Source organism: Salmo salar, chromosome 13, assembly GCF_965601325.2.
Source record: "Salmo salar chromosome 13, fSalSal1, whole genome shotgun sequence".
In the NCBI taxonomy this organism is placed as follows: domain Eukaryota; kingdom Metazoa; phylum Chordata; class Actinopteri; order Salmoniformes; family Salmonidae; genus Salmo; species Salmo salar.
This window is the reverse complement of record NC_138303.1, coordinates 67681042-67708040: the sequence shown is the minus strand read 5'-3', so window position 1 is coordinate 67708040 and position 26999 is coordinate 67681042. Positions and strand designations below refer to the sequence as shown.

The window sequence follows — 26999 nt, the reverse complement described above, 5'->3', positions numbered from 1 at the left end:
TTTTAAATGAATAAGTCAATCTCAATGTGAACCACTAGATTCGGAAGCTTGAAAACCCCATAGAAAAAAATAATACATTTTTCACCCTCCCAAAAACTAAAACTGAACATAATTCATGATGATTTTTATTTTATTTGAGTTTGTTTTGGAGTCAAAGGTGATAGTTTCAGTATAGTTTTAGTTTTTAAAACAGCTTTGTTAATTATTTTATTTCAGTTTACTAAATTGTTATTTCATGATAGTTTTCATTTTAAGTATCAGTTTTTGTTTACTATAATAACCTTGTCTCACACGGTGCTACCTCGTCACGAGAGTGATTCCAAATCCCCTCTGCTACAGTTGCACAGATACATTTTACTATTCCATAAACAACATATGACCAAACTAGTACAAGCTCAATCCTCAATAAGTTTGTCCAGTCACACACACACACAAACACACACAGACGCACACGCCCTGCAAACACTGAAAGGCTTCTGATTGGAAAGTGACTGGCCATTTGGAGCCGCACTATGGCAGCTGATCCAGACTGGGATTGGATGCATGGTCAGTGTGTGTGTGTGTGTGTGTGTGTGTGTGTGTGTGTGTGTGTGTGTGTGTGTGTGTGTGTGTGTGTGTGTGTGTGTGTGTGTGAGGGGAGGCTTTTCACTCTGACAAGCATGGGATCAACGTGAACGGCTGAGGTCATTGTCCACCCTCACTTCCTGAGGCTCCTCATCACATGTCAGCTGCTGACACACACACATACACAGTCTCTCTTCCTGGTCCCAGTGTGGTGTACGGTGTAATGGGCAAAGGAGGTGAGAGGCAGTAAAGATAGACTCTAATAATAGTCTGTCATCGTTACAGGCCAGGCAGAGAAGCTAAGGGTCAGGAGGTCAACTCAGATGGATGGAGGGAAGTTACGCTTGTTCTGTCGCTCTCTCCCTCTGTCACTAGCTGTCTCTTTCATTATGGCCAGGGCTCAGGGAAAAGATGGAGATATAATTGCTGAGGTGGAATGTCATCACATTTCAAGGTAATAGCATGTACTGTATAGAGACTGTATTGTGGTGGACTGTATCATATGTCTATTTATTGGTGAGTTTTACAGTCAGGGTTGAACAGTGTCCAATGATTCACTAGCAAGGGTGAAACAGACTGGACCAAACAAAACAGACTTTATGAATCATTCATGTACGGAAGCAGACTGAACTAGTAACGTTGTATGTCCTATTATGGTTTGGTGTGTGGCTCACTTGGAAAGAGCATGGTGTTAGCAATGCAAAGGTTGTGAGTTGAATTCCCAAGGGATCACATGCATTTTACATTTACATTTTAGTCATTTAGCAGACGCTCTTATCCAGAGCAACTTACAAATTGGTGCATTCACCTATAATATCCAGTGGAACAACCACTTTACAATAGTGCATCTAAATCTTTTAAGGGGGGGGTTAGAAGGATTACTTTATCCTATCCCAGGTATCCCTTGAAGAGGTGGGGTTTCAGGTGTCTCCGGAAGGTGGTGATTGACTCCGCTGTCCTGGCGTCGTGAGGGAGCTTGTTCCACCATTGGGGTGCCAGAGCAGCGAACAGTTTTGACTGGGCTGAGCGGGAACTGTGCTTCCTCAGAGGTAGGGAGGCGAGCAGGCCAGAGGTGGATGAACGGAGTGCCCTTGTTTGGGTGTAGGGCCTGATCATGCACACGCAAACTCAAAAGGTATCCACTTACTGTACTGTAAGTCGCTTTGGATAGACGCGTCAAAGCATCTACAAAGTGGCATTATTATTTACATTACATTACATTTAAGTCATTTAGCAGACGCTCTTATCCAGAGCGACTTACAAAATGGTGCATTCACCTTATGATATCCAGTGGAACAACCACTTTACAATAGTGCATCTAAATCTTTTAAGGGGGGGGGGGGGGGGTTAGAAGGATTACTTTATCCTATCCTACTTACCTTTGATGATCTTCATCTGGTGGCACTCCCAGGACTCCATGTTACACAATAACTGTTTGTTTTGTTCGATAATGTCCCTCTTTATGTCCAAAAACCTCAGTTTTGTTGGTGCGTTTAGTTCAGTAATCCAAAGGCACAAAGTGCGCTCTCAACATCCAGACGAAAAGTCAAAAAAGTACATTATGGTGGATAGTGATATGGATACTGTAATGTATAATGATATCTGCTTATACCATAGCTTATTTATTCACACATAAGTGCATTTAGTCAGATGTTTCATGGTATAAGAACACAGATGTATAATGACACAGACTGTGGTATTACTACAGTATTATTACAGCATTCAAACACTAATAACCACTATTAAAAAAGAGAGAGAGAGAGAGAATAGAGGTCGTTCTCCCACAACCTCTACTATCCCCACAACGCCCACACACCTCCCAAAGGGGCACTTGCATAACCAGTCAACACACCAGGGAGGGGAGGGGTGTGGAGGGGGGATGAGGGAACAAATTACAGCAGACTCATTAACCTCACCCCTGAGAGAGAGAGCGAGGGGTAGGACTGGGTGGTAAACCATAAAAAACGATATACCAGTATTCATTTACAGACCGGTTTGGATTTTAACTTTACCATAATGGTATTTTCATGTTTTATATGTTAAATTTACAAATTAAAGTGTCATTCAGAGAGCTGCATGTTGGCTTTTGACATAAACAAACGCATATGAGAAACAGACAATGAGTTAAAAATACATGGAGGATGAGGACAGTCATAAACCCCTTTTCCATTATGTTATTGAGCAAATTAAGAAGGAATGTCAATGGAACTTGTAGAGACATAAGAAGCAAAATTTGGTTCCCATTAAAATTATTATTCCGAGTTAATGTGACGTACTAAAGTCATTTGCATATGTCAGAAGACAAAATATATTTCGCGCATATTAATCTTGCCAGATCATTTCCATCAATGGATGTCGATTTAACTCGTTTGACTGTTATCGATTGTAAATAAATCCATTTTGCACATGTGCATAACTCTAGATAAATCCTATAGCAGAGTTTAAGTGGTTAAAGTTGGACAGAAGATCTCAAAATCTCTGCACAATAAACACTGGAACGAACTTCAAAAAACAAATGTTATTTTCTGGAAGTGACTTATTCTTTTGCCCGATGTTAAGACTACAAACTGATATAAACAGATAATGCAAATAGCTAGGCCTATTTGCCTGATTGACATGCCATTTCAATAGGCCTAGGCTATTGAATTACATCTGGGTTTATGATTGTAATTCAACTTTGCCATGGTTTGCTTCGCTAGATGCAGGCAGCCTATAGCCCCTGATAGCCCTACATCTAATTTCAGATAAGAAAGTTCTTGTGTTGCCCAATAGCCTATAGGCTAATATTGGAATATGCTACTGAGGATGGGGTCATCATTTCAATCACTGAATCAAATATTAATAATATAGATATGAACTGAATATGCTTGTCAACAACAGCCTGTGTTTATTTATTTTTACCTGTAGCCTGACAGTTACCGTCAATTTAATGCATTCTAACAACTGATCGCCAATTGCGATAGAGCTGTGACCATGATCACAATTGCTAGCTTCCAATTGAATTAACTAATCATGAGCATTAATAATTGCGTAATAACACAAGGCTACAACAGCAATAAACTGAAGTTATAGGCTATTTATTAAATCAGTTTGCAAGTTCCATTTAGGCTTCACAAATGGAACAAATTAATTTGCAATGACTTCAGTGATCTCTTCATTTCAACATTTATTGTATCAAATGGTAGGCTACTGTCGCGTCCTGACCAGTAAAGGGGTCATTTGTCATTGTAGTATGGTCAGGGCGTGGCAGGGGGTTGTTGTTTTGTGTGTTTTGGGGTTGGTTTATTTAGAGGGGATTTGTTCTAGTTTTCATTTTCTATGTTCGTTTTCTATGTGTGGCCGAGTATGGTTTCCAATCAGAGGCAGGTGTCTTTCGTTGTCTCTGATTGGAAGCCAAACTTAGGCAGCCCTTTTTTACTTTGGGTTTGTGGGTGGTTGTTTTCTGTATAGCTTGTGTGCCTTACGGAACTGTTTAGTCGTTTGTTTATTTTGTTTGAGTGTTCACGATAAATAAAGTAAGAAGATAAGCACTATACCCGCAGCGCCTTAGTCTGTCCTTTACGACGCCAATGACAGCTACAGTAGCCTACAATGGCATAGAAATTAATACTTGATGGCCAAGACATCCAAAAGTCTCATTTTCCACATTTAATGTCAGTTGCATTGTGGACTTTTCCCCATAACAGAGGCATCCTTCTGTACATGAGAACTTGTTCTCAACTAGCCTACCTGGTTAAATAAAATCCCACTGGGCAAATTTTAAAATCCCACTGGGCACAGATGTCAGTTCAATGTCTATTTGTAAACTAACGTGAAATCAACAAAAAAATTTACCCTGTCATTGGATTTAGGTTAAAAGTCGGGTGAAAAAAAGACAAAATTCCCAGACTTTTTTCAAATCCAATCAGTTTTCCACATTGATTAAATGATTTGTTACATGATGTGGAAACAACATTGATTCAACCAGTTTTTACCCAGTGGTAGACTTCCACTCACGCAGAGCTCAAGATCCAACAACTGAGCATGCGTAAAACAGTTCTTCATATGCAAAGTCGACAATTGAATGGAGAGTTAAAACCAACTCTTCTGAATGCATTCATTTTGCACTTCCTATGGCTTCCACTAGATGTTAACAGTCTTTATAAAGTTGTTTGAAGCCTCTATGATGAACAGTGACCGGATGAGAAGGAAGGGAATTTGATGTCCCTGGGATGTCGTCACTTCATTATTGCGCGTTCATGCGCGTTCATGTGAGATGAGACCTTGTATTCCAAACGTTTTTCAAGACACAGGAAAGGTCCGGTTGAAATATTACTGATGTTTCACGTTAAAAATTACCCTAAAGATTGATGCTAAACAACATTTGACATGTTTGAACGAACGTAAATAGATTTTTTTTAAACTTTTCGTCGTGACTTTTCCCTCCCGCGCCCTACATTTTGAGTAGCCTACTGAACGCGCTAACAACACGGAACAACATGGAGTTATTTGGACATAAATTATGAACTTCATCGAAAAAAACAACATTTGTTGTGGACCTGGGATTCCTGGAAGTGCCTTCTGATGAAGATTATTAAAGGTAAGGGAATATTTCTAATGTTATTTATGATTTTAGATGATTCCAACATGGCGGCTATCTGTATTGCGTAGTGTATTTTTCTGAGCAGAGTACTCAGATTATTGCAAAGTGTGCTTTCCAAGTAAATTTATTTTGAAATCTGTCAATGCGGTTGCATTCAGGAGATGTTAATCTATAATTCTTTGAATAACAGTTTAATACTTTAACCACGTTTTATAATGAGCATTTTTTGTAAATTCACTGGCAGTTTTGGGGGAGACACATTTTCTCAATGACACGCGCCGATGTAAAATGCTGTTTTTGGATATAAATATGAACTTGATAGAACAAAAAATGCATGTATTGTCTAACATAATGTCCTAGGAGTGTCATCTGATGAAGATTGTCAAAGTTTGCATAATTTTAGCTGGTTTTCTGCTTTTGGTGACGCCTGTCCTTGAATTGAAAATGGCTGTGTGTACTTTTTTGGCTATGTACTCTCCTAACATAATCTAACTTTATGCTTTCGCCATAAAGCCTCTTTGAAATCGGACAATGTGGTTCGATTAAGGAGATGTTTATCTTTCAAATGGTGTAAAATAGTTGATTGTTTGAGAAATTGAAATTATTAGATTTTTGCTGTTTTGAATTTCCCGCCATGCTAGCAATCCCGTCAGTGGGATTCTATCCCCAAGAGGTTTTAAGACGTAAGTTTATCGACATTTTAAGCTAATCGTTTTTTTTAATGTAGCCTAGGCCTACTGGTTGTATGAATTTGGGATCTATCATAAATACAACTGTCCCAGAGTCTGTGCTATTTCTTTCTCGACAAGCTGACCAATAGGCGGCGCGTCCATACAGCAAAAGGCTATTGTTGTAAAGAGAAAACAGTAAAATGACTCTAATATGTATTTTAGTTATCAACATTCTCAACGTAATTGAGTGAACAACAATAGGCCTATAGTCTAACTAATTGGCACCAGCAGAGAGCATCCATCATATCCCCGGTGAGTGCGCGCTGTGCATATTCACTAGCTATCATTATTGGGTCAGTGGCACTTAAACGTTTTGTTTTTGGACAATCATTTTCTCCTTCAGTTTAGATGGACGTCATATTCTATTTGCGTCTCCCCTTATCGTAGGCCTATTATATGGACAACGTCGTTTTATTTGATCTGTTTGTCAGCGTCAGCAGAGTAGGCTACCCTGTAATTTGTTGTATTAAAAAATATTATACTGTCTCCAGTCATATAAAGTGTAATAGAATTGCATGAAATGTGTTTTTCCCGTGCAAAGAAAGAAGAAACGTATCTGATATAGCCTATAGCCCAGGCCTCTACGCGCTCAGCCATGCATTGAACAGTCTTTTTTTGCGAACAGTGATTTAGTTATATTATTAGCCTAAATTATAACTATCCAACCTACTCAACACATTACGAATAGTAGGCTCTCTTACATAAGTCTGCAAATGCGATGCATGAAATGCTTTATTATAAAGGTGCATTTTTATGGTGAGAAGTTGCTTCCTCAAACTTGAAACTCACGCACCGCATATGCATAGGCTAGTGATTTTGCTGTTCGTTACTCATCTTGTTGGCTGAGGAAAAGTACATGTGGACAGTTGTTCTAACATCTTCAAAGTGCTCAGCAAGGACAAACATCATTGCATCCGCGACTTGCATGTTCTGTTAAGATGAATTAGTATAATCTAAATGTGATTTCTGTCATTCAGAGTATCGTGGGTGGACGCCCAAATCAGGTTACGCAATCAATGCATATTGATCTGTTAAGTTTCTAAAGTGGCATGTAAATTCAAATGCTGCCGGTCAAATGTCCAGCGACAAATTGACATAACAGAAACCCTGACGCAAACACATCATGGCCAACCAATGACCTCCATTTTCCCTGGGTACAATAGAAATCCTCAAAGACACCAGGCCTGACACCCGCCATCTCTCTCGAAAAAAACACAGGAAAGGGCTCCATTAAGAAGGCTAATGGAGGGAAGGTGGCATATTATCCGAATGACAACATATAGAAGCAAACTTGTAGTGTATTCACCAACTTCCATATGTTTACACAGTAATTATGACAACTTCCAGAGGACATCCTACAACCTATCAAAGATCTTGCAGCATGAACTGACATGTTGTCCACCCAATCATAGGATCAGATAATTAATCTAGAACTGGAAGCATAAACTTCAGCTAGCTAGCACTGCAGTGCATAAAATGTGGTGAGTAGTCTCAATGAGAAAGACAATATTTGAACAGTTTTGAACAAATTAATTTCTTCAAAAATGAAGGAGAAGCAAAAGAGAGATGTCATTTTTTCCCCATTCAGTTTCACTTACTTAGCTAGCAAATGCAGCTAGCTAGTTTAGCATACTCAAACACCAGGCGCCAAAAAAGAGGGATGCTATGTCAGCTTGCTGGCAATGACTATCCAACACAACACTGGAACTCTTTCAAGTCAAGGAAAGCTTTTGGTTTTACTAATTTATTGCCACAAGGCACTCTGGTGTAACTCCTAAACTGCTTACTGACGATACATTAACGTTACTGCATGATTGCAGCCGGTTTACTAACGTGTTAGTTCTATTAGCTATGTTGACTATGACGTTACTTTAGCTAATATGGTGACAACAATGTAGGCTGTGTGTAGCAGTTATGATATGGTTTGGAAAGGTTTTCTCGCCTGGTCGCATGCAGCTGATGTGTTGTGCATTGAAGTCCACAAACGAAGGGAAAAGGTGAGATGGGGAGAGTGCATAGATGCGAGAAGGAATACAACGTGGCTGCTATGAAAGTGAACTGTGTTTAGGCGTGATCAGTGGTGTATTCAGTCTGCCGATTCTGTTAAAAAATGCTTCTTAAACAGAAGCAAACGGAACGAAACGATAAACATGTGTCACTGTCTGTCCACGTGTCACTGTCTGTCACCTGAATTTTCTCTCGACCTGTGTGTCTGTGTGTACCTACGTTGCAAACTTTGATTCTAAGGCTAGGTTGTAGCAACCTCATGATGGGTATAGGTAAAATTAGAGTATCATGTAGTAGCCTAAACCTATCAATGTTACATTGAACTGGTTGAATGGAATATTAATGACGGTTATCCAATATGCTGTAATAGAAATAAGGCCATGTTTATGAAAAAAAAATCTTCCTACCTCATCTTAAACGGTACCGACCGCCACTGGTACAGACATGCAGTGATACATTAAATAAAATGTTATTTGTCACATGCACCGAATACAACAGGTGTAGACCTTACAGTGAAATGCTTACTTACAAGCCCTTAACCAACAATGCAGTTTTAAGGGAAAGTAGTGTTAAAGTACTTTAACTGACGTAAAAAAAAATTATATAAAAATAACAAATTGTTAAGGAGAAACAATAAAATAACAGTAGCGAGGCTATATACAAGGACTATACATGCACTGTACCATACATGCACTACTGTTCATACACACACATGAAAACGGAGACATTGAGAGATACATGGGCATGCATGCGCGCAGTGTCACACCCTGATCTGTTTCACTTGTCTTGTGCTTGTCTCCATCCCCCTCCAGTCACCCATTTTCCCCATTATCCCCTGTGCATTTATACCTGTGTTTTCTGTTTGTCTGTTGCCAGTTCGTCTTGTCTCGTCAAGCCTACCAGCGTTTTTCCCGTACTCCTGTTACACTCTAGTTTTCCCGGTTTTGACCATTCTGCGTGCCCTGACCCTGCCAACTGTTCTGTACCTTGTGACATTGCCCTGGATTACTGACCTCTGCCTGCCCTTACCCTGAGCCCGCCTGCCATTCTGTACCTTTAGGATTCTGCTTTGGATTACTGACCTCTGTCTGCCCTTCACCTGTTGTTTGCCTGCCCCCTGTTCTAGTAATACACTTTAGTTACTTCGAACTGTCTGCATCTGGGTCTTATCCTGAGGTCTGATACATAGACACCTATAGAAACCCAAGTAGACCCTTATATAATATAGAAATATATAGATACCTGACTCCCTAATTTAGGGCTCGATTCAATCTGTATCGCCAAAGTTAAGCGCTTTAGTACGCTTGAAATGTAAAGGTAATTTACGATTGAGCTAACATACTGTAGGCAGATTTTACCCTGAATACCACCACTGTGAATGTGGAAACATTGCCTTCAAATTTCAATCGTGCTATGATGCTGAACTTTGGCGATAGGAATTGAATCGGGCCCTTCCACACACACAGTGTGGTTAAGGTTAGGATTAAGGTTAGGATTAGGTTTAAAATCTGATTTTATGACTTTGTGGCTGTGCCAGCTAGTGACCACTCTGCAGAGCTGCCACCAGGGCAGGATTCATGACAAATTCCAACCTGCAGTATAATATGTAATAAATAATCTTAATATTCTAAAAGAATGTGTAAAATGATAAACATTTTAAGGAAACATTTTATTTGCAGTATGTAAACTTAACATGAACAGGAATTACATTTACTCTTCACCGGTGGCCAATCTGACTTGCCTAGTTAAATAAAGGTTAAATATATATATATATATATATATATATATATATATATATATATATATATATATTATATATAAATAATATGAAAACCACACCCCTAATAAACCACACCTCCTGAAAATAACCTGAGGATTATGTTAAAAAAGACCCAGTTTCTAGGTTAAATGAACACATATTTGGGTAATCCCAACAACCCAACATGTTGGGTTATTCATGCAACCCACTGGGCACAAACACCAATTCAACGTCTATTTCACATTGGTTCAACAAACAACGTTGATTCAACCAGTGTGTGCACAGTGGGAACCCAACTGGTTAGGTCAAAAGAACCCAGCATGTGTTCTGTCCAATATTTAGCCAGTGCTGGGTTACCAAATAACCCAAATTGGGTTATTTTTAACCTAGTATGTTTTTGTGTAAACACACACAAACACGCACACACATACTGGTTGTGGAGGAGACTGAGTCAGATTGCCATGCACAATATCAATGAGTCATCAGAGATGAACATGTCACTATGTCAATAAGGGGAGAGGCACCAGGCAGCAGCGCAATGTGTGGGGAGGTGGTCTTAATTAACCCCTTCAATCTCTAACCCTCATCCTTCTTCCTCACAAAATCATCCTCTTGTTCAATAAATCACGGTCAATGTTGGTGTTTTGGAGAGAACAATCTCTTAATGGATCCAAAATTGCCCATTTCACACTATCGGGCCATCTCGATCAGTATTATACTTTGTGGTATTGATTCCGAGATGTTCTGTTCTCATTGTCGTTTTGATATGATAGGTCTACCTAGGGCTGTTGCGGTGGCCATATTACCGCCACCTGTGTAGTCATGAGTCATACAATTCCATGTGACCATATTAGAGTTTATGCATAGCTTTACAGTATGAGCCCAAGCCCGAAAAAAATAGCTGAATTAAAATGATGATTGTGCCGTTATACAATACATAGATTCAACATATTAGGCATGGCAGAAAAACAGACACCAAGATGTCTTTGGAACGTAATTGGTCTAGCCTCTACTCCACAATTAAACCAATTATAGTAATCACCTTTGAGTGTGGACTGTATTATTATGAATACAGAATGGACTGGTTACCTCATGCTGCACTCCAAATTTCTATCCATGAGCCTGGGAGAGAACATATAGCCCCAGGGAAAGCTGTTGCATGATTCATTGATTGTGCATGGCGGCTTACAGTTAGCCTACAAATAGTGAATTTGTATTTGATTTTTAATAGCCTAGTAATTGTGACTTTTTTGTTGTATTTTCATAATTAATTGGGTGATACCCTTAAACTGTACAGAATATCTCACCAGCATGCGTTTCCATCTCCTCCTCGCTCTCCTATATTCATTTCTTGAGCGCGCAGACGGGCTGTCAACAGTTTAGTGAAATATGTTTCGTTGCGAAAACATGTTACCAACTATGTTCCCAAACGGATTTCACTTGGGTTCGCAAATTAAGCAATGGGTAGCTGCAGGAACAAGGTTGGCGAGCCCATGGCATACCGAGTGTGCGTGGAATATCACCTGTCCGGGAGCGAGAGCATGCTCCTCAAATAGTGGTTGATGCGTGGAGTAAAATAAGTTGTTCTTATATTTATTTCTCAGCTGCTCATATTAAGCACAGCTCCGATATGAAACCGAAGTATACCTGCATTGCTTGCTGTTTGGGGTTTTAGGCTGGGTTTCTGTACAGCACTTTGTGACATCAGCTGATGTAAGAAAGGCTTTATAAATACATTTGATTGAAGTAGCCTACAAAACGGAACGGCAAAAAGCGCGCGGCCTCCGTTCTCTATTGGAGTACAAACAGATGAAACGTATTTTTCCCCTGCCCCTGTTCCTGCCTATTTGATAATGGGCCATTCTAAATCGAAACTAATTTTACATATTAGTAAAGACAAGATTAAATTGAGAATAGTCTGATGGGTGGAAATTTGATCACTAGATGAGAGAAGTGCTGTGCAGCCTGAGGCAAGGAACAGAGAGCAAGCTTTTTTTGCTACTTTCTCAAATCATCAGTAACCTATAGTCGCACCATACAGCCCATATATGTTTTGATTTCTAATACATTGTAAGGTTTGTATCATTCACAACTAAAGTTACCAAATAACTCAAAATCTAGCATATGGGATCTGTTTCAAATGATCACTTTTAAGTTCAACATAGCCACTTCATATGCGCACTCACTCTGTAATGGGGAAGATATCCTTTCAATTTTATTCAGCTAAGTTCAATTATATTCTTCTTACTATAAAATCACATAAAATATAATAATGGAACATGACTTACTGTGCATTCGGAAAGTATTCAAGCTCTGTCAGGTTGGATGGGGAGCATCACTGCACAGCTATTTTCAGGTCTCTCCAGAGAAGTTCGATCTGGTTCAAGTCCGGGCTCTGGCTGGACCACTCAAGGACATTCAGAGACTTGCCCCGAAGTCACTCTTGCCTTGTTTTGGCTGTGTGTTCAGGGTCATTGTCCTTTCGGAAGGTGAACCCTCACCCCAGTCTGAGGTCCTGAGCGCTCTGGAGCAGGTTTTCATCAAGGATCTCTCTTTACTTTGCTATGTTCATTTTTCCCTCGATCCTGAGTAATCTCCCAGTCCCTTACATTAATTTATAAGACTTTTTTAAATGTGGATGTTCCAAAGGCGTACATCAGCAGCTTGTATGCCTGGAGGTCTGGATATGCTAAACATGTTTATGTTAATTAACAGTCAATTACTGTCTTTTGCATGACAATAACCGGCTGACAAAATGTCATGAACGATAAGCAATGATAATACTAGCATATGACAGCATCCATTCTCATTGTCACAGCAATGAGCCTTGTCAGCTTTGTAGACAGTCACAGACAGGATTCGTTGAATGGGGTCATCTTCCCCACAAATAAGTCCCTCTCTCAGTGTTTATTTGGAAACATATGCCCTTGAACCAACGCTAAGGTCATAGGAGGGAGTTAAAAGATTCAAAGAAAGGGGGGATGAAAGAAAGAGTGAGAGAAATGGGGGAAGAGAGAGAGAAAGAAAGAAAGAAAGAGAGAGAGAGAGAGAGAGAGAGAGAGAGAGAAAGAGAGAGAGAAAGAGCCAGCTCAGCAGGTCTGGTCTCGTTCAATGTCAGAGTCTCTCCTGCCCCTCAGCTATTGGAGCCACATTGATTTGCTCATGTAATTCTGCTCTGATTTGGCTCGGCCAATCAATGGCTGCACACTGACTTCCTGCGTGCCAGGCAGCCATTAACCTGTGAGGAAAGGGAATCAGAATTCTCTTATCTTTCGGGTTGGAGTTTTTCACTCTTAACTTCAGGAGAAAAATGGTTTGGCTCCACCTCAAGCCATATGTCAGTGGGCAAAAACGGCATAATGTTATTTTCTGGTTGTAAACTCGTTTTCTGGTTATAGAATCATGAGATTACAACCAGATTACAATCAGTTAAAAACATTAATTTTTTTCTGGTTGCTAAAAATACATTGTTTTATCAGTAGATAAAATGCCATTAGAATAATGTTCTTGCATTGCATCTAGTTTTGAAACCATCTTACTGGAAAAGTCTGAACCGGTTTCTGTTCCAGGTAACAATGGTATCAGAGGTATACATGTCAAAAACACACTAACAATGGCTGGTCAATCATTCTTACTGATGATGATTAAATGGAGCAGTAACACCTTCAGGAGATTATATTAAGTATATACAGTTTACAAAACATAAAGCATACTCATAGTGTATGAAGGTATTTCAAGAGCTTCCGTGACTTGGTATTGTTATTTTACGTCCCAAATGGCACCCTGTTCCCTACATAGTGCACTACTTTTGACCAGAGCCCTATGTGGCCTGGTCAATAGTAGTGCACTATGTAGGGAATAGTGTCGTTTAGCACGTAACCTTACGGTACTCCCCTGCAGGGCAATGTGAGAATGAACGCTGGTTGGTTGGAAAGTAATGATGTTGAACCACAGAGAGAGAGACATGGTCCAGTCAACGCACTACTGCTACTCTCCAGCTAGCCAGCATGTTCTGAAGGTCACAGCGCCCCTCTCTGTGTCTCCAAGCATCACTCACATACACGCAAAAAACATACACACAAAAAAAACATACACAAGCGTGAAGACACACGCACAAGTGCACACACACACACACACAGCCACACGTCTCAAACACAACTCTTCATTCTCTGCTTAATTTAGCCACCGATTTTTGAATATTGCACCGAAATCCTCGAGGGCAAGAGGGATCATCAGAAGCCAAATCATCCGTCCTGGGTACCCGCCTCGGGTCAAACACAGCTGAGAGAAACACTGCTCCCCAGAGAACCAGAGAGCAACAAACCACTAACACACCACATATGAAACATGGGTATTGGGGAGAAAGCAATAGAAATGATGAGATAGTGCATGCTGCTGCACAGTAGCAAAAGACAATGTAACATACTGTATAGCTTATAGTAGATGAACACCAATTATGAGACATGGATCGGATGTTGCTGCTACACACAGAGAAATAGCAAATGGATGGAACATAGCCTTTAGTTAGGAGGTAAACATCAAATGCTGGTATGAGACATGGGGGATTAACGAAAGAGAGAAATGGACTCTGCAGTGTACAGCAATAGAGAATGGATGGAACAGAATAGATGAACGTCCAATATACACCATGGGTATTGGGGATAGCATGGAACACACACAGCCATAAAAAAATGGAGTATAGCCCTGCCAGAGATAGCAGATGAACATCCAATATGAAACATGGGCATTGGGGATAGAATTAAATCAACTAGGAACAATTATACAATGATGAATGGTAGATTAGGGAATTGAGCATATTGGATGGAAATGAAATACAAAGTCTGCATCCCAAATAGCACCCTATTCCCTACATCTGGGTTTCCTAAACTTGGTCCTGTCCCCCCGGATGTACGTTTTTATTTCTGCCCAAGCACTAAACAGCTGATTCAAAAAACGAACTCATTGCCAAGCTTTGATTATTTGAATCAGCTGTGTAGTGCTAAGGGAAAAACCAAAACGTGCACCCAGAGGGGACCCCAGGACCGAGTTTGGTTAACCCTGCCCTACGAAGTGCACTACTTTTGACCAGGGCCCTATGAGCACTGGTAACAAAAAGTAGTGCACTATTAGAATAAGGTTCCATTTGGGATGCAGCCAAAGACTAGAGCACAGAATGTTAACCATAGGGGCTGGTAAGAATGCAGTGAATTGAAACGTCCCACTCGATGTGATATGCCATAGTATGCAATTCCATGCAACAACCCTCAACTTGATGCAAGTACAGTACGTGACATGATTCGATGTGACACCAACACTGGCTGTGATGCATCCATTTTCAATTTAAGACCAAATGGAATGGATTAATTGTTTACCAATCATCAACCAATGCTCAATGTGAAGTCACTCTACTGTGTGACACTAAATGTAAAGGCTACAGTATACTATACTATAGCTATATACAAACCCCCAACAGGAGAGGAGAGACAGACTGAGCATGTGCAGACATTGACCTTAAAGGTGTAATATACAGGAAGCGCTCTGCCATTTCCTGGTTGATAAAATTATTTTTGTTTGCCTAATTTCAGTTTGTGACAAAACAAGCACTCAGAGCGTAGAGAACAATTGTACCAAATAAACCACTGTGAAATATATTTTCAGCTGTTTGAAGCTGGTGTTCAAAACTGAAAGTAAAAGATGCAAAACTAAATTAAGAACGGGAGGCATAGAAATAGCGCACATAGAACAGATCTACCGCTTCTTATACTTGCTTTCAATGAGAATAACAGACCTATAACTCACATTTCTATGTGAATTTGGTCAGGTTGCCCAAAAAGTTACATATTGTAGCTTTAACTAAGGCAGACAACCCTGCTGAGGGTGATGGGAAGGAATAAAAGCCTGCCTGTGGAGAGAATGGTGTGTGTGTGCTTACTTTGGGTTAACTTTTTTTAACTCCAAAAACAAATAGGACACATGGAAAGTGATTTCCTTAGGCATTAAACATACAAACACATGTATTTTTTTTATTTTGACACTGCATCAGTGAGATTTGAACCTATTATCTTCTGTTCTCTATCCATTGAAGGAGGGGTGAGCAGCAATAGTCCCTCTAAACTGCGCGCGTGCACCAACACGCGCTGAAGAAATGCCATGCCGCTCAGAGACGCAAGAGATTGAACTTCACTGAGTTCGCCCTATTAGTTTGCATTATATAGATCCACGTTTTTTCTGTGATGGACTCACCATCATATCAGCCCATTTTCAATGCAATAAACCAAAACAAATCTAACTTTGTAAGATTGAGTCTATGATTTTGTTGTAGGCAGAGCCAGAGCGCAAGTGAATAGAATTCTATTGGCGCGGGTAGCCCACGAGCAGTCTTTCAATCACTCGCGAGTGAATGCGCTTTTCAGATTAGCTCAGATCAGTGCACATTTTTTCATATTCTTCGCTAATTAGCGAGTTATTAGCCCATTTATAGATAAGTATAGGTCAGCAATGGGGAGTTACTGCTTCCAACAAGAGCACACAATGTGTAGGCTACATTTCAAGCTGTCTTTGAAAAGCTAGTCAGGTAAAAAACGTATGTCTTAATTAAAGGGGCAGTGTTGTATTTTGAGACAGGTTGGAATATGCAAATAAGCATATAGGCAGAGGGGTAGCCTACATTGTCTAATTCTCTATATGATGATAATAATAATACATTTTATTTTGTATTATTATACAACACAAGACAATGCAATGTACAGTCACCTATTTGGCCCACAGTGTTAAAAAATCATGAATTAATGTCATGCCCTTCATAATGTAAATACGTTTTTAAAAGTCTCATGCAATAGGCCTGCATTGAACACCACATAGAGGCTACTGTAGGCAACATCAAAGAAATCAAAACCTTTTTCCATGTGAAAATATTTTGGGATTTGCTCCATTGGTTTTGTTGGTAGGCGTAAATTTTGCTCATATTGCCACAAAAGCCTATTGGCTACTCTCAAACTGGGTACAGTCTCAGTGTTCACCGTAAATGCATGCCCAAAGTTGCACAAAATTCTCAAACTTACAAGTTTATGCTCACAAGACATAGAATTTGCTCAGTGCCCCCCCCCCCAAAAAAAAAAGTATAGGAAACATTGGTGAGCAGTGTTTTATTACGCATACAAAGGTGTTCCTTTTAGTCTATTCAAACAAACCTAATTTCAAATGAAACAAGCACTCATTAAGATCTGGTGTGGCCAATTAGTGGTGTGGCCAATCAGGTGTGGCCAACACACCTGAACTTACTTAACAAGAACTTTTGTTGATGCTGAAGCTGGAATGTATGTTTTTAACATTACTAAAGATTTCTTGTGGTTTTTATGGAAAGTTTTCACATCTGTATTTGGGAAGTTTCTCCCATTCTTCTCTGCAGATCCTCTCAAGCTCTGTCAGGTGGATGGGGAGCGTCGCTGCACAGCTATTTTCAGGTCTCTCCAGAGATGTTAGATAGGGTTCAAGTCCGGACTCTGGCTGGGCCACTCAAGGACATTCAGAGACTTGTCCCGAAGCCACTCTGGCGTTGTCTTGGCTGTCTGCTCAGGGTCGTTCTCCTGTTGGAAGGTGAACCTTTGCCCCAGTCTGAGGTCTCTGGAGCAGGTTTTCATCAAGGATCTCACTGTACTTTGCTATGTTCATCTTTCCCTCAATCCTGACTAGTCTCCCAGTTCCTGCCACTGAAAAACATCCCCACAGCATGATGCTGCCACCCCCATGCTTCACCGTAGGGATGGTGCCAGGTTTCCTCCAGACATGACGCTTGATATTCAGTCCAAAGTGTTCAATCTTGTTGAACCAGATAATCTTGTTTCTCATGGTTTGAGAGTCCTTTAGGTGCGTTTTGGCAAACTCCAAGGGGCTGTCATGTGCCTTTTAATGAGGAGTGGCTTCATTCTGGCCACTTTACCATAAAGGTCTGATTGGTGGAGTGCTGCAGAGATGGTTGTCCTTCTGGAAGGTTATTCCATCTCCACAGAGGAACTCTAGAGCTCTGTCAGAGTGACCATCGAGTTCTCGTCACCTCCCTGACCAAGACCCTTCTCCCCCGATTGCTCAGTTTTGCCAGGCGGCCAGCTCTAGGAAGAGTCTTGGTGGTTCCAAACTTATTCCACTTAAGAATGATGGAGGCCACTGTGTTCTTGGGGACCTTCAATGCTGCAGAAATGTTTTGGTACCCTTGCCCAGATCTGTGCCTGGACAAATTCCTGTCTCGGAGCTCTACGGACAATTCCTTTGACCTCATGGCTTGTTTTTTTTGGTCTGACATGCACTGTCATCTGTGGGACCTTATATAGACAGGTGTGTGCCTTTCCAAATCATGAATACTTATGTAAATAAGGTATTTCTGTTTTTTATTTGTAATAAATGTGCAACATTTTCTAAAAAGGAAAGTGGTCTGAATACTTTCTGAATGCACTGTAAGTGTGTGTGTGTGTTTGTTTCTGTGTGTGTGTGTGTGTGTGTGTCTTTGTGTGTGTGTATATTTGTTTGTGTAGCTATCCATGCATGCATGTGCACATGTTTGTGACAGAGAAAGAGAGAAGGCACACACACACACACCATCTTCTCACACTCTCCCCATAGCATACAGTACCATACCACTACAGTCTCACAATGGTCGAGGATAACCTGTTTCATGCTTTTACCCTCTGCAATCACAGTCCAACAATGGAAACAACTGTCTTATGCCAACACTCTGGCATCCCAACCTGGGTTTGACTTGACTGGTCAAATGAGAATGATAGCCAATAAAACATTACATCGGGCCTTATCTGACCCATATGCCACCAGTTTGAGACCCCTGAGGTAAAGCCAATTCCATTGAGCGTGGAAACAACCTTGATTTAACCAGTGTGTGCCTAGTGGGTTTGTACTCACAGGCATTGGTGACAGCAAAGCTGTTGGCCGTCTCGATGTTGTCCACATGAGGCACCAGGTTGAAGGGGGCCTCGGACGCGTTGGGGCTGGTATTGTGCAGGAAGATGGCCAGGCGAAACGCTGTGTATTCCTGATCCGTGTTTCTGATGAACAGGCCGCCTAGAGAGAGAGAGAGAGAGAGAGAGAGAGAGAGAGAGAGAGAGAGAGAGAGAGAGAGAGAGAGAGAGAGAGAGAGAGAGAGAGAGAGAGAGAGAGAGAGAGAGAGAGATAACTGGGCAATTGGGTCTCTGACACTGCGCATGTAGAAAATGCTTTTGATGGAAAAACAAGAGACACAGCCAATGACCTTAACACATTTTCCCTCCCAAAGGACCCTGCCTGGAAATCTTAAAATGCCCACCATCCTGAATAGAAATGTGATCCATTGGAAAATCCCGTTAAGTTCAACATTACTAGTCGACAGAGAGAGATCATTCGACCCCCGTTGGCATTTATTTGCGGTCAACTTGATTCGTTCGTACCGCCTATAAATCATCTTCTTCGGTCAGTTTAGCAATTAAATGAAGGTGGTGTATTTATGGTTTCTTTTCGTCCACGTTCAACACCGTAAGTTAAAGGCTAAAGGCAGGGGGCACTTGGCAGTAGCAGAGATCCAGAGATCTCACCATGGCGCGGCTTTTAGGCTGCAGACAGTCACTGCTTTAGCTGGGTTTGGATAGAGATAGGCTAGCTTGAATAGCCGCACTTCTCTCGTCTCTCCGTGGCAAAAAAAAAAGCAACCAGCCAGCCAAGTATGAAACGGTATGACTATGACAAACGGGTTTATGCAAAAGGGGAACGGAGTCTTCTGAATGTAACAGGGGCGAGTGTGCACTCTGCAGCAGGGCTACACATACTTTGAGAGAATTCCCGCTGCTGATCCATTCGCTCCAACCAAGCGAAGTATCCAGTCTCTGCAAAGAGCACTAGGCTAGGCTACTGCTGCAGTGGCGCTTTGAAAGAACACCGGCTGCTGAGGAACGCACTCTAACAGTTAAGAATGACTATAAATACCTATTTTCCTTTTGCGCATTAGAAAAAAAACATCGAATCATCTAGGAACACATACACATAGTCATGTAGGAATAGGTTTGTGTCGGCGCTTTTAAACGATCAGTCAATTCTACTTTTCAATGTCACAATGTTATGTGACCATGAATGACGAACATGCATTTCTTAACACTGTCACACACACTATAATGAAAAGCAAGATCTTATTCACGCTTCATAACCCAGTGGCTCTTTCCATGCCCTTTTGATTGGCAAGCACTACTGTACACTTACCGATCTGAACACTGCTCGGGAAAGCACCCATTGTGAGTCCCCAAAAGCCAGAAAATATCAATAAAAACTGGTCACAAGAAATCCACATTTTGTTTTGGTTAAAAACTGATAAGAGACATCGAGGAGGATGACAGTCGGGGGGAAAACAAGACTAAAAGAAAAAGAGAGGCTCCGTTCATTAGCAATCCATTCTGGGTTGAATTTCCCCCGCAGTGCCCGCGGACGCTGGTACGGCTGTCCGGTGGTAGAGACGTTATACACACAAGATGGGGGGAGCTCGCCAGTGGTGGGCTGCCTGCATGGAGAGAGAGCGGAATCACACATGCGCTTTCTCTCGACCCTGTCTTCCTCTCTGCTGTCGTCCTCTTGCACTGAACAGTGCGCACCCCTCCCGCACATATTCCCTCAACGCCGCCCTGTTACTCGTTGAGTAGAAGTGTCCTATTCACCTAGTTTTGGTATAAGGGCCATTGAATTTCAGCACACGAACATGATTAGACTCTGACACTGTAATATCGTTATATGAGTGCCATCGATCCGTACCTGGCGGGTTATCTGATGGTATTATTGGCACAGTTGCGGTGCCGTGACGCACTGTCGGTTATATCGTAGCTCTTGCAGCGCAAAGAAGAGAAGCACGGGTGCGAGGCACTGCGAGCTAGGGGCCCATGTGGGATTTGCAACGAATATATAGCTATGCGCCAGTGAGTGAATCTGTAAAATATTGTAAGATATTCTATGATGTCATTGTAAATAAAGTAAATGTGGCAATTCAGTGACCTCAAGGCGACGCTATAAATATGTGAGAAATATGAGTGCCACTGTTGTCATTCAGCTCACGCTTTGCTGATTTGAGATTTGTATTCGTTGGACTCCACAAAGGAATAGGCCAACTCACACAATGCAAACCTCGCTTCGGTATTCACTAGCCATGCCTTTTATTTTGCTTTCTCCGTGGTCACATCACAAGATGAATGGCTGATACTCACAGGGACTATAACGACCTGCACACAGAAGACACACGCAGGCAGGCACGCATCATTACGAAAGAATCTTAATAGTAAGAGGCAAACTGTAAAATAGATGTAGCTTTTGTCAATATGCTAATGACAAACAACGTTGGTCACTTTCGCTCGTGCTCCAATGGATTGAATTAGGCTTTATGTATGCAGATTGCACACTCCTAATTACCGTGATCGAGCTGCCCTTGCTACAAGGAATTATAGGGATATTAGATAGGAGACAGACCAGAATGTGATAATGCAGCAGCGTATACGTCAGCAACACTATCTGCCCTTTAAAGTGAAATATTTCGACGTTTTCGATCCCTATAAACAGTGAGAGGTTACCTGGGTTGGCGCACTGTGCTGTGGGTTAGGCCGCTGTCCTGGGTGCTTACTCTAAACTGTAAATCCGTGGGTCCAGAAACTAGTATATACAGTATAAAGCGAATTGACTTGCTAATACTGTATGTGGCGCGCTGTGGTTTAAGCCGCTGTCCATTCGCAGAATTAAACTTCTGTCGCCAGGTACTGAAAATGTATATAGATGGGTTGGTTGTTTAGCAACAAAACCGAAAAGTGCGCAACTATGGAGCAAAACAGACGGCGTTGGCTTAGATTGTTAAATAACATGTAAGCTATATTTTGTCTCCAATGTTTATTTAAAAAAAATGCACAACGAGCACTTGTTTCTCAAATACATCTTTACAGTTGTTGGTTAGCTAGCTAGCACAATTTAGCCTTATTAGCATTGACATGAAATCATTCAAAACAAGACATTGTATCAAGAACAAGATGAAACGAGCTGAAACGAGCCACACGATTAATTCCCCACATGGCAGTTTCTTGTCATTCTTGCTAGCAATCTGGCCATCCAGAATCACAACACGCTGACTTCTGCCCCATGAAAGCCAGCACATCGTTTTCGTGACCTTGTCAGCTAACCCATCTATAGCACTTGTCAGCTAACCCATCTATACCCGTTGATTAAACCGACTTTTACTATACTACTGTAGCCTAAATACAAAACCAGCCTCTGTCGCTGTCCATGGTGCTGAAATGAAACTAAACTGTCCGCCCGTGGTCCTGAAACTATAGCACACTGATAAACTGAACTTTACCAGCTACTACTGTAGATCTACTAGTAAGGGTGAATCAGTATGGATACTCAACTATGTAAGCAATTTATGAACATATGGTGGTATTGGATGTTAATCAATCAACAAATAACTTGCATTGCTGGGGCGAAGGTTCACCTTCCAACAGGACAACGACCCTAAGCACGCAGCCAAGCCAACGCAGGACTGGCTTCGATGACTAGTCTTTGAATGTCCTTGAGTGGCCCAGCCAGATCCCTCACTTGAACCCCATCGAACATCTCTGGAGAGACCTGAAAATAGCTGTGCAGATACTCTCCTCATCCAACCTAACAGAGCTTGAGAGTATCTGCAGAGAAGAATGGGAGAAACTCCCCAAATACAGGTGTGCCAAGCTTGTAGCATCATACACAAGAAGACTCAAGGCTGTAATCGCTGCCAAATGTGCTTTAACAAAGTACAGAGTAAAGGGTCTGAATACTTATGTGATATGTGATATTTCAGGTTTTCTAAAAACCTGTTTTTGCTTAGTCATTATGGGGTTGTAAGGTTCTGCTTTTCTTTTCTTAGTCAACCTTATGTTATTTTTCTTTGTGTTCTTGAAAGTTGCCCTGTTTCTTTGTGTTCTTAAACGTAGCCCTGTCTTTCATTTTTGTTCATTGATTTCACCTGTGTTCGTTTCTCATCTGGTCTCATCAGCTCCCTATTTAGTTCAGTTCTTTCTGTTTGTATGGTTGTGAGGTATTATTTGCTTTTGACTGCCTACCTGTGTTTGACCATTGCCTGCGACCACGATTCCTGCCTTCTGCGAAGGCTTAATAAACATCTGACACGCTCTGAGGTGAATCTACACCTTTTTCTTCCTGAGTATTCATTACAGGGGTATTGTGTGTAGATTGATGAGGGCAAAAAAAACAATTGAATCAATTTTATATTAAAGCTGTAATGTAACAAAATGTAGAAAAATTCAAGGAGTCTGAATACTTTCCGAATGCACTGTAGTTATAACATTCTAAAAACACAGTTCCTCTGGAACCATAACAGTGACATTCCTCCCAAATAAACATTCCCACAATCTTTTCCATCTGGGTGAGACACATGTAATATACTGAACAAAAATATAAACGCAACATGTAAAGTGTTGGTCCCATGTTTCATGAGCTGAAATAAAATACATTTTCCATATGCACAAAAAGTAAATTTTTCTCAAATTTGGTGCACAGATTTGTTTACATCCCTGTTAGTGAGCATTTTTCATCTGCCATGATAATCCATCCACCTGACAGATGTGGCATATCAAAAATCTTGTGCTGGGAACAATAAAAGGCCACTCTAAAATGTGCAGTTTCGTCACACAACACAATGCCACAGATGTCTCAAGTTTTGAGGGAGCTTGTACTTGGCATGCTGACTGCAGGAATGTCCACCAGAGCTGTTGCCAGAGAATTTAATGTTAATTTCTCTACCATAAGCCACCTCCAACGTTGTTTTAGAGAATTTGTCAGTACGTCCTACCGGCCTTACAACCGCAGACCACATGTAAGCATGCTAGCTCAGGATCTCCACATCCAGGTTCTTCACCTGCGGGATCGTCTGAGACCAGCCAAACCGAGTGTCTGTGGGTTTACGAAACTGAACAATTTGTACACATACTGTCAAAAACCGTCTCAGGGAAGCTTATTTTTTTGTGCTCATCATCCTCAAAAGGATCTCGTAACTGACTTCAGTGGGCAAATGCTCACCTTCTATGGCCACTGACAAGTGTGCTCTTCACGGATGAATCCTGGTTTCAACTGTACCGGGCACATGGCGTCGTGTGGGTGAGCGGTTTGCTGATGTCAATGTTGTGAACAGAGTGCCCCATGGTGGTGGTGGGGTTATGGTATGGGCAGGCATAAGCTACGGACAACAAACGCAATTTAATTTTATCGATGGGAATTTTTTACACAGAGATACCTTGATGAGATCCTGAGACCCATTGTCTTGCCATTCATCCGCCGCCATCACCTCATGTTTCAGCATGATAATGCACGTCCCCATGTCGCAAGGATCTGTACACAATTCCTGGAAGCTGAACATGTCCCAGTTATTCCATGGCCTTCATACTCACCAGACATGTCACCCATTGAGCATGTTTGGGATGCTCTGGGTCGAAGTGTACAGCAGCCTGTTCCAGTTTCCACCAATATACAGCAACTTCGCACAGACATGGAAGTGGAGTGGGACAACATTCCACAGGCTACAATCAACAGCCTGATCAACTCTATGCGAAGGAGATGTGTCACTGTGCATGAGACAAATGGTGATCACACCAGATACTGACTGGTTTTCTGAATCACGCCCCTACCTTTTTTTTTAAGGTATCTCTGACCAACAGATGCATATCTTTATTCCCAGTCATGTGAAATCCATAAATTAGGGCCTAATGAATTAATTTAAATTGACTGATTTCCTTAAATGAACTGTAACTCACAAAAATCTTTGAAATTGTTGCATGTTGCATTATATATTTTTGTGTGTATATCTATGTGGTATATACGGCCCTAGAAGTTACTGAGAGTCCCAAAAGACAAAGCCATATGGATTAGACATCAAGGTGCTATATCCCAGACTCCAGCTGGGTTAATAAGTGCGGAGCAGTCTTCTGAGCTGTCACCTCTTTAAATTCAAACAGCATATTTCCTCCTTCGGAATGATTTCTGCAGGTCTTGTGTTTCTGTCTCTTGACAACAAAACATATCTCTCATGGCTGACACATTATGTGACATTTCATTATAGTCAAGTGGTTAGGTGGCGTCTCAAATGGCAGCCTATTCCCTATGTAGTGCACTACTTTTGACCAGAGCCTATGGAAGCAGTGCACTATATAGGGAATAAGGTGCCGTTTTGGATATGGACTTAGAGAAGGAAAGACTTGTCTGTCGTAACCCAGTCATCGATTCAGACAAAGTCTGTGTCCCAAATGGCATCCTACTCCCTATATAGTGACTATTTTTGACAAAAGTAGTGCACTATGTAGGGGCAAGGGTGCCATTTTGGATGTAGACAAAAGACTATTAGGGTGAAAGCTAGCTACGCTGTTTGTGTCATTCAGCAAATACTGTCTGTTTCTCTTTACTGGCAGTCAGCTTGTAAGGGATTGAATGTGCCAAGGTTTTGCGAATGAGAGTTTTATTTAAAAAAATTTATTTCACATTTTTTTAACCAGGTAGGCTAGTTGAGAACAAGTTCTCATTTACAACTGCAACCTGGCCAAGATAAAGCAAAGGCGTTTGACACATACAACAACACAGAGTTACACATGGAATAAACAAACATACAGTCAATAATACAGTAGAAAAAAAGTTTATATACAGTGTGTGCAAATGAGGTAAGATAAGGGAGGTAAAGCAATAAATAGGCCATAGTGGCGAGGTAATTACGATAAAGCAATTAAACACTGGAGTGATAGATGTGCAGAAGATGAATGTGCAAGTAGAGATACTGGGGTGCAAAAGAGCAAAATAAATAAATAAATACCGTATGGGGATGAGGTAGTTGGATGGGCTATTTACAGATGGGCTATGTACAGGTGCAATGATCTGTGAGCTGCTCTGACAGCTGGTGCTTGAAGTTAGTGAGGGAGATAAGATTCTCCAGCTTCAGAGATTTTTGCAATTCGTTCCAGTCAGTGGCAGCAGAGAACTGGAAGGAAAGGCAGCCAAAGGAGGAATTGGCTTTGGGGGTGACCAGTGAAATATACCTGCTGGAGTGAGTGCTGCGGGTGGGTGCTGCTATGGTGACCAGTGAACTGAGACAAGGTGGGGCTTTACCTGAAGCCAGCGGGTTTGGCGACGAGTATGAAGTGAGGGCCAGCCAAAGAGAGCGTACAGGTCGCAGTGGTGGGTAGTATATGGGGCTTTGGTGACAAAACGGATGGCACTGTGATAGACTACATCCAATTTGTTGAGTAGAGTGTTGGAGGCGATTTTGTAAATGACATCGCCAAAGTCGAGGATCGGTAGGATAGTCAGTTTTACGAGGGTGGTAGCATGAGTGAAGGATACTTTGTTGCAAAATAGGAAGCCGATTCTAGCTTTAATTTTGGATTGGAGATGCTGAATGTGAGTCTGGAAGGAGAGTTTACAGTCTAACCAGACACCTAGGTATTTGTAGTTTTCCACATATTCTAGGTCAGAACCGTCCAGAGTAGTGATGCTGGACGGGCGAGCAAGTGCGGGCAGCGATCGGTTGAAGAGCATGCATTTAGTTTTACTTGCATTTAAGAGCAGTTGGAGGCCACGGAAGGAGAGTTGTATGGCATTGAAGCTCGTCTGGATGTTAGTTAGTACAGTGTCCAAAGAAGGGCAAGAAGTATACAGAATGGTGTCGTCTGCGTAGACGTGGATCAGAGAATCACCAGCAGCGAGAGCGACATCATTGAGGTATACAGAGAAGAGAATCGGCCCGAGAATTGAACCCTGTGGCACCCCCATAGAGACTGCCAGAGGTCCAGACAACACACCCTCCGATTTGACACACTGAACTTTATCAGAGAAATAGTTGGTGAACCAGGCGAGGCAGTCATTTGAGAAATCAAGGCTCTTGAGTCTGCCAATAAGAATGTGGTGATTGACAGAGTCGAAAGCCTTGGCCAGGTCGATGAATACGGCTGCACAGTATTGTCTCTTATCGATCGCAGTTATGATATCGTTTAGGACCTTGAACGTGGCTGAGGTGCACCCATGACCAGCTCGGAAGCCAGATTGCATAGCGGAGAAGGTACGGTGGGAATCGAAATGGTCGGTGATGTTTGTTAACTTGGCTTTCGAAGACCTTAGAAAGGCAGGGTAGGATAGATATAGGTCTGTAGCAGTTTGGGTCTAGAGTGTCTCCCCCTTTGAAGAGGGGAATTTACGTGTCAGCTTTCCAATCTTTGGGGATCTCAGATGATACGAAAGAGATGTTGAACAGGCTTGTAATAGGGGTTGCAACAATTTCAGCAGATAATTTTAGAAAGAGAGGGTCCAGATTGTCTATCTCGGT

At 41.5% G+C, this 26999-nt stretch overlaps 1 protein-coding gene across 3 annotated transcripts in view; it reads right to left on the bottom strand.

Moving 5' to 3' along the window:
* The window catches only part of LOC106567580 (glutamate receptor 4), a 179368-nt gene extending 159010 nt beyond the window's left edge, over nucleotides 1-20358 (bottom strand). Inside the window, exons 1-2 of one of the 3 annotated variants that reach the window (XM_014137067.3) lie at nucleotides 19877-20358; nucleotides 18554-18712 (exon numbers count right to left, since the gene is read on the bottom strand). In XM_014137067.3, coding sequence (XP_013992542.1) covers nucleotides 18554-18712; nucleotides 19877-19964 — 247 coding nt within the window. In that variant the 5' untranslated portion in view covers nucleotides 19965-20358. The remainder of the gene's footprint in view (nucleotides 1-18553; nucleotides 18713-19876) is intronic. The other 2 variants (XM_014137066.3, XM_014137071.3) reach the window with 2 other exon arrangements.
* Nucleotides 20359-26999: the final 6641 nt, after the last annotated feature.